The sequence below is a fragment of the Carlito syrichta genome, unplaced genomic scaffold (assembly GCF_000164805.1).
Source record: "Carlito syrichta isolate Samal-C Ts95f unplaced genomic scaffold, Tarsius_syrichta-2.0.1 Scaffold316192, whole genome shotgun sequence".
Taxonomy (NCBI): Eukaryota; Metazoa; Chordata; class Mammalia; order Primates; family Tarsiidae; genus Carlito; species Carlito syrichta.
Window position 1 is genome coordinate 64,486 of NW_007260288.1, and position 8,785 is coordinate 73,270.

General features: G+C 41.2%; 2 protein-coding genes across 4 annotated transcripts in view; one reads left to right on the top strand and one right to left on the bottom strand.

Annotated features, from left to right (window-relative positions):
* Positions 1-7,910, bottom strand: part of MTPAP (mitochondrial poly(A) polymerase) — a 35,542-nt gene extending 27,632 nt beyond the window's left edge. Inside the window, exon 1 of the mRNA XM_008073832.1 lies at positions 7,746-7,910. Coding sequence (XP_008072023.1) covers positions 7,746-7,902 — 157 coding nt within the window. The 5' untranslated portion in view covers positions 7,903-7,910. The remainder of the gene's footprint in view (positions 1-7,745) is intronic.
* Positions 3,567-4,263, top strand: LOC103276428 (40S ribosomal protein S7). 3 transcript variants are annotated; one of them, XM_021706887.1, is made up of 2 exons: positions 3,575-3,867; positions 3,904-4,263. In XM_021706887.1, exons 1-2 carry the CDS (start codon positions 3,631-3,633, stop codon positions 4,213-4,215), a joined length of 549 nt encoding a protein of 182 aa, XP_021562562.1. In that variant the 5' UTR covers positions 3,575-3,630; the 3' UTR covers positions 4,216-4,263. The 3 variants fall into 3 exon arrangements, with proteins under 3 accessions (XP_008072022.1, XP_021562562.1, XP_021562563.1); XM_021706888.1 differs by having other exon boundaries at positions 3,626-3,705; positions 3,778-4,263; XM_008073831.1 differs by having other exon boundaries at positions 3,567-4,263.
* Positions 7,911-8,785: the final 875 nt, after the last annotated feature.

Consider the following 8,785-nt stretch of genomic DNA (forward strand, 5'->3'; position numbering starts at 1 on the left):
CCACTGCACTCCAGTCTGGGCAACAGAGTGAGATTCCAACTCAAAAAAAAAAAAAAGAAAGGGATTGGAAGTAATGGGACACTGTGGGGGGAGGGGGGCACATAACATCAATAAGGGTACCTGATCTCAAATCAGGTGAAGTGGGGACCACAGGGAGGCCTAAACTTTACCTGTACAATGACCACTTATCTACCTAATCCTGAACTGTACCCCACATCTTGAAAATAAAATTTTTTTAAAAATGTAAAACATTAATTGATAAGGTATAGAAAGATTTTTTATATATAACTAAAAGCAGCTTCACCCTAATCTTGTATCTTTTTTTCTTCTCTTCCTTTACAAAGGTTAAACTATACTATTGAAGCCCCTTCTTTTCAACAAGGAATACAGTCAAAAACTGCTAGCAGATGCCTAAAACCTTGAATAGGCCAGGCTCAGTGGCTCAGCCTATAATCCCAGCACTTTGGGAGGCCAAGATGAGTGGATTGCCTGATCCCACAGGTCCAAAACTAGCCCAGGCTCGTCTCCACAATAAATCAAAAATTAGCTGGGCATGGTAGCGTGCACCCGTAGTTCCGGCTACTTGAAAGGCTGAGGCGGAAGGATCACCGAAGCCCAGCAAGTCAACACTGGGGTGGCCATGAGTGAGCCATGGCCCTCCAGCCTGGGCAACAGAGTGAGACTCCAACTCAAAAAGAAAAAAAACTTTGAACAGTACAGAACCCTATATAGTAAAATATACATACATCATGCATACATATACTATACACATATATACTACACAGTGCTATATACTATACATAATACATACCTGTAATAAAGTTTAAATTATAAATTAGTAACATTAAGAGATTAACAATAACTAATAATGAAATAGAACAATCCTAACAATATACTGCAAATAAAAGTTATGTGAATGTGGCCTCTCTCTGTCTCTAAAATTATCTTATTTTGTACAGTTGCCATCCATTTTCGGACCACAGTTGACCATGGGTATCTGAAACTGCGGAAAGTAAAAACACGGCTAAGTGGAGGCTACCGTACTTTCAATGTTCATTTGACTACTTTCCTGTGAACTGTCCACCTCCATTTTGATGTACTATACTTGATGCATAATGCTGAAAACAGAGTTTCAAAAATTTTAAAAGCAAAACCAAGAAAGGAAAATCACTCAATTAGTACTTACACAAATATGCACAAACATGTACAAATTTTAACATTCCAAATCCTAAAATAATTATTACAATTTTGAGTATAATGAGAAAATGACTTTAGAAGTTCAATGTACCAACCGGGCTCGGTGGCTCAGCCTGTAATCCTGCGCTTTGGGAGACTGAGGTGAGTGGATTGCCTGAGCCTGAGGGTTCGAGAGCTGCCTGGGCAACTTGGCAAGACCTCATCTCTACAATAAATCAAAAATTAACCGGGCGTGGTAGCACGCGCCTGTAGTTCCAGCTACTCGGAAGGCTGAGGCGAAAGGATTGCCGGAGTCCAGCAGGTCAAGGCTGCGGTGGCCGGGAGCAGCCACTGCACTCGTGTGGGCGACTGAGTGAGACTCCAACTCAAAAAAAAAAAAAAAGTTCAATGTACTGAAGTAAGTTATTAAGGAGTTTTTCTTAGTCAAGGGTTTTGATCTTAACACCAAATTACCAACTATCATATGCTCTGTGTCACAGGGAAATCAAAGAATTTAAAAGTTGCAGCCCATGAAGAGCTCATGATAGGAAAGAAAGGGGTCTTCATTACGGGGAATGAAGACAAGAATCGTGATAATCTATAATTAAATATTAATAACCCACTAGTGACAATGGATAGACCAATGCATGAACTAAGTATAAAGAAAAAAAATCATTCAAGTCAAGAAGTGAACAAAAAGAGACAGTCAAAAAGTGAATGTTAATAACTCATTTTCTTCTAAGATATTTAACTTCCAGTTGGGTAGCTTAATGTGCTTGTTTAAAACACCTGGAAAGACAGACTCTAAAAATTATAATCCACAAAATATAATACCAATACACTCGACAAAATTCCAACGAAATTAAAGAGAACAGGACAGGTGCAGTGGCTCATGCCTATAATCCCAGCACTTTGGGAGGCCAAGGAGGGAGGATTTTTTGGCCCAGGAGTTTGAGACCAGCCTGTGCAACATAGCAAGACCTAGTCTCTACAAAAAAATTAAAATATTAGCCAGGCATGACGGTACATGCCTGTAGTCCTGCTACCTGGGAAGTTGAGACAGAAGAACTGCCTGAGCCAGGAAGGTCAAGGTTGCGGTACGCCATGATTTGTGTCACTGCATTCCAGACTGGGTGGCAGAGACGCCAACTCAAGAAAATAAATAAATAAATAAATAAATCAGAAAATGTAAATTATATATGGAAATCAGCAGAAAACCGTAGCCTCATTTTCTTCCAAAATGTTGTAAAATTGGCAGATCAAGGAAATACTCCGAACACACTATCTTAATGTAGCCAACTCCAAGAAATCTTCATGGGCAAGATACAGAAATACAGCTTAATGACAATAAGAACTGTCTGATCCCTCAACTGTGTTCATTAGTGTCAGCCTACGGGCAAGTCTCTAATGGCATACCAGAGAATTACTGAACCTGAGTCACTCAACATTTTTAACAAGTGGTCAAGAACATGCACTGGACACCTCTCCTATGCCTGCTGCACTAGATGGAGAAAACACATCTCTTAAGTATGTGCCCTCTCCTCCATTCCCGATGTCAACTGCTTAACATCAGTCTCTTATTTCAGGTCAGTATCACAACCACCTGACTCCTAAACTAGCCTCATTCACTTTAATTCTGTCTTTCTCAAAGCCATTCTCCATACTGCTGCCAAGGTGACATTTACAAAATGGTCTTTTTAAAAATCTTACTCTTTGACTTCCCTGCCTAAAATCCTTTAACAGCTTCCCCGATGCTTTTAAGATCAAGTCTAAACTCCATAGCACAGGTAAAAGAGTTGTTGGCACCATGTCGCATCTCCCCAGTTCCGTGTCAATTTCTACTACTTCTTCCCTTTGCACTTTTCACATATGGCATTCCACATACACAACACTGTCGCGCACTATAAACTTTCTGTCTTTCCTTGCTCAGAATGCCCACCTTCTCATTTTCTGTCTGGCAAACTCCCATTCAGCCTCCAAATCTTGCTCAGGTCTGTGAAGACTTCTGACTCTCCATGACAGAATCGCTTCCACCTCTGTATTACCTCCCTTTAATATCTATGAAAGAGTGTTATATTTACTTAACAATATGGAAGAATATCTTCTTCCGTGCTGAGGACAGGGACTATTCTACTTGACATCAGTCTATTGACCATCTTTCTGCCAGTTGGTCCCCATTTCCTTTGCTTCTTGTGCTATAGGCTCTGCCCAGACCACCTCGCTAATTTTTCAGTTGTAATTACCACCTAAACCTTCTTGTCCCTGATTTTTACTTTGAACCTAGACTGATGTCCAATTGCTTATTGTAAAAGTAAAGTCAAACAGTGTAAACTTGTAAAAAGTATAAATCCTCCTCTTGTCCTCTTACTCTAATAATAGACAACCATGGGGATTTGACGAGCTCTCGCGAGGCTTCGGCCTCTTCCTAAACCGGTGCTCAGCAAGGAGAAGGCCATGTTCAGCTCGAGCGCCAAGATCGTGAAGCCCAATGGCGAGAAGCCAGATGAGTTCGAGTCTGGCATCTCCCAGGCTCTCCTGGAGCTGGAGATGAATTCGGACCTTAAGGCGCAGCTCAGGGAGCTCAACATAACAGCGGCCAAGGAAATTGAAGTTGGTGGTGGTCGGAAAGCTATCATAATCTTTGTTCCCGTTCCTCAACTGAAGTCTTTCCAAAAAATCCAAGTCCGGCTAGTACGTGAATTGGAGAAAAAGTTCAGCGGGAAGCATGTTGTCTTTATTGCTCAGAGGAGAATTCTGCCTAAGCCAACTCGAAAAAGCCGCACAAAAAATAAGCAAAAGCGTCCCAGGAGCCGTACTCTGACAGCTGTGCATGACGCCATCCTTGAGGACTTGGTCTTCCCAAGTGAAATTGTGGGCAAAAGAATCCGCGTGAAGCTGGATGGCAGCCGGCTCATCAAGGTGCACTTGGACAGAGCACAGCAGAACAACGTGGAGCACAAGGTAGAAACTTTTTCTGGTGTCTACAAGAAGCTCACGGGCAAGGATGTTAATTTTGAATTCCCAGAGTTTCAGTTGTAAGCAAATATAACTAAATAAAGTATATTCACAGTAAAAAAAAAAAAAAAATAGACAACCATTAAGTTTTGGTACTGAATCTTTCTAAACATTTCCAAGGCATAGATAAGGATATACAAGTGTATCTATGAACACTTTTACATGATTGAAACTACTGAAATCATACTAAACATTCTATTCCCTAACATTCTTTAAAATGTTTCATACACTGAAGACTTTCCATTATCAACAGATATGTGTTTACCTTATTTATTGTAATAATTGTGTTAAGTATTCTTGTATATGTATTTATCAATCTTCTAGTGATAAATATTTAGGTGGTTTACCATTTTTAACTATCACCAACAATACTGTAATGTCATCTGAGGTACAATGTCTTTGTACATTTATGCAAATATATCCTTGCAGATGTATGGCTGGGGAAGAGCAGGAACTGAATTTGAGACAGGAATGTTGATAAAAGATGGAAGAATGTGCTTAAGAAGATGGGAGAGGTAGAATCTAAAGACTTGAACAACAGTAGGTAAGAATGATGTCGACATTTGAAGGAGGGGGTGAAAAGATGAGGCAGTTTAAGTTCACTGCCTCACAAAAGGCTTACCAAACCTATATATGACTCAAAGTTGAGAGGAAAAACTAATAAGTGCTAATATTTTACGATAATGAAATCTGGAATGGTCTTGATAATATAATATTGTAAGCCTAAACTAACATAAAAAAAGACTGAATGCCATGTTGCATTTAGAATTAAAAACAAAGACACATGCACATAATAGGGGAAAAAATAACCTAGCAGTATTACTACAAAAGAGGCCCGGATGTTTGATTTGATGAAACTCAAAATGCATCAAAGGAATGTCTTAACTTCCAAGGACAGAAAGAGAATGAACACATATATGTAAAATACCAGGCTTTATTAAAATGTTTTTAAAAATCCAAGTTCAGGGGTAGTAACAGTTCTTTGCTATTTACTGGTCAGGCCACATGGAGTGTATGTCCTGCTCTGGACATAACAGATATGAAGAATCTTCATGCACCAGGGAACATCCAGAGAGGAGAAACTTAAAGTCTAGAAACTCAAGTAGAGAATTATTACAGGTAAAAATGGGGATTTACAGCTTGGGGAAAAAAGGTAATGAGAACCCGGGAGCTGAGCAGTCTTCAAATATAACACAGCACCTTTTCTTTAAGCAGCACTTTACAGTTTCCCACCTGCTACTACATATATACTCTCTTTTGCATTTCACAGTAGCTTTTTAAGGTAAGTAGGGCAGGCATCATTATAGGCAAAAAATTGCAAAGTAAAACTCTACTAAGTGGAGTAGCCTCCTGGAGAGTTGTGTGGTTGTTTGGCTGCCTTGCATATATCCCCCCTTGTTCTGGTTACAGCACACTCCTTGTAAAAAGTCACTCTATGTGGTTGCAGTGGAGCTCTCACACTTACCCTATCCCATCAGATAGGTCAGGATATCAGACTATTTTGGATACTTTATCTTGGTCCAAAAGGAATCAACCAAAAGCTCTTTCTTAGAATTTTTCAAATTCAGGTAAAAGAGTATTTTATTCTTCCCTTTGGAGAAAACTGTAAGGATGTGAACATAAAGCTGCTGGCAATCATCACCCCCAACACTAAAATCCTCACGTAGAAGAGTGAGCTTAGAACACTAAACTGAGTATAAGGTGTAGTTATCTTCTTTTTTTCCAAGTGGTAGAAAGGGCAACGCCCTCAGGTCCCCTCCCACTGTGGGAGCTTTTCTGTCCTCTCAATAAATCCTGCTTTTTAAAAAACATTTCTTTTAAATAAAATGGTAGAGAAATTCAAATGAGAATATTGTTACTTGTTATGCCCCAGAAGAGTCCCTGAATATTTAGTTAGTTATATTATCCTAATGATGCAAAATGAAATATTTCCTTAAAAAAGAAAAACAGCAAAGTGAAGAGTATAGCTGTGGAATCAATCATATTCTTATCTTTGCAAATGAACAGATGTATAAGTATGAACTACTCACTTAAACTAGCCTGTTTCTTTATCTATACAATGAGAGTAATAACTCCTTCATACCTATTCCACTGATTTGTTTTATGTCTCAAAGAACATATGAAAAAGCTCTCTTAAACCTTCATACAAATATTAAATTACAATAGATTCTTTGGCAGAATCCTTACTCAAATTTCCAGTTACTTAGAAATTATCAACAGAAGCAGCTTCTACTAAATACAATTCAATTAGTGCCTCAATTAACGCCACATAAAGTAGTATTTCTCACTTTTTGTTGATATGAGTCTGTCATATAGTCTGATGAAGACAGGAATTTATTTTAGGGTAATTTACTTGTTTAGCATACTTAAGAACTGTTCCCAGAAATAACTTCATTTCTTAAAACTATAAAAACTGTAGCTCCAAGAAATAGTAGAAACCAATACATTTTGTTTGAAAACCTGACTCAAGGTCTAAATTAACTGAGCTTTCCTTGCACAAGTTATTTAGCTGTTTGAGACTCTTTCTATATCTGTAAAATGGAGACAGTGATTCATTTCCTAAGAGATTGCTTTAAGAACTTTAAATACTATACACAAGCTCTTGGGTCACAAGAGGGGTTCAGTAATAGTGGCTTTCTCAAAACACACTCACACAAAACATAATTCTGTTTTTGTGAGTTGGAGTCTACTCTGTTGCCCAAGAGGGGTTCAGTAATAGTGGCTTTCTCAAAACACACTCACACAAAACATAATTCTTTTCTTTTTGAGTTGGAGTCTACTCTGTCGCCCAGGCTAAAGTGCAGTGGCATGCTCACGGCCACAGCAGCCTCGACCTGCTGGGCTCAGGCGATCCTTCGCCTCAGTCTTCCAAACAGCTGAAACTACAGACGTGCACCACCACGCCCAGGTAACTTTTTTTTTTTTTTTTTTGTAGAGACGAGGTCTTGAACTCCTGGGCTCAGGCAGTGCTCTCACCTCCGCCTCCCCAAGTGCTGGAATTACAGGCGTGAGCCACCGCGCCCAGTCAAAACAAAACATGTTAGGACATCCGCAGGACAACAGTCTGTTTCAACGGATGCAAACTCGTTATCAGATTGATTTGGCTCAAAATGGCTAAAAGAATAAAGTTAACGGCAGTAAATTTAATCGGCGGAGCCCTGCCTGCAGGAGCCAGGAATCCTGAGGACGCATCAGGTTTCACGACACCCGGCCTCCAGCAACAACTTCATGCATCCAAATCAGAATACATGTGAATGAGGAAGCATCCGACTCATGTGCGGCAATGCTGTTACTACTGGGGACACTTTTGCCAGCAAATTGTGTTCTTGCCCTGAACTTCCCAGAGATCTACACAGTTTTACGACTGTATCACACACCTCACTCTTACGTCAGTCTCGCTAGCGACCCTGGTACCCCAGTAAAATCGGAAGCCGAGACACAACGCCACCCTCTCGCCACTGGTCCCCGGCCGCTCCCACGGGCCCGCTAACTCGAGACCCTTCCTTCCCTCGCCGGCGGCACAGAATACCAGCAAGCCGGCCACGCGCCATCACCTGTCTCCACGCTCCCCGACGGCTGCTCTTCCCTCCTGAAGTCTTCGGCCACAGTCCCTGGGCAACTGAAACGCCTGAGGATAGGACGCTGGATGCGACTTCTTCTCCGGGCACAGAGCGGCAAGCGGGTCAATAGCCCGACGCCGCGAGCCGCCATGGTCAGGGGAGCAGAAACAGGAGTATAGAAGGTCAGGGTACTTCCGCGCATGCGCCTGAGGCTATGTGATGGGAAGCCTGGAGGGTCAAACTAGGCGAAAGGCGTTCTTGTCTAGGAAACAGTGACGTGAAGGACGGAGAGACGTCGCTGAGCTTTGGGACGTATTTACTTCCGGTTTCCACCCCTCCCTACGTGAGTTGCCCACGGGACGAGCGCGCCACCTGTGCTTTCAAACAGCATCACGAATAGAGCCAGAGAGCAAGGCTATGAGGAAGGAGCACTGAATTGGGAGTCAGGTGTACAGACACGCACACAAAAGAGAATGTAGGCTCGGGACCCCAGTGTGGTCTAGTGAGGCCTGCTGGCTTGGCGCGGGTTATTCTCACCTTACGGAAGAGGACACGGAACGAGGCTGTGGAGTCAGCCTCCACGAGTGTTGTGTCTTCCTGTATGCAGCTGTCTTGTCCTCTGCAGAAGATTGGTTTTTGAACGCAAAAATGTACCCATCCTTCCAGGTTTGCAGGGCTGGCTGGATTTACATTTGTCTGTTTTGTCCCCTCCCTCTCCTGCACAATTTCTTCGTACGTTCCTAGGAAGTTTGACTAACTGGTCTGCGTTCCTCACTCCAACCCATGAAACAGGAACGTTTTGAACAATTTCTATGAATGCCATTAGGAAAAATGACCAAGACTTAAAAATCCAAAATCAATAAGGCACCTAATTTCTAAAATGCTTTGAATGATTCCAAAGAATCATGTATTATTTGTTATTGTTTACAATAATTATGTGTATTATTATTTACAGTGATGGAGTGATAGGTGAAGTATGTGTGCAGTGGCTTCTTGGATAACTTCGAGTATAATAAATAACTTTTTTTAAAAAA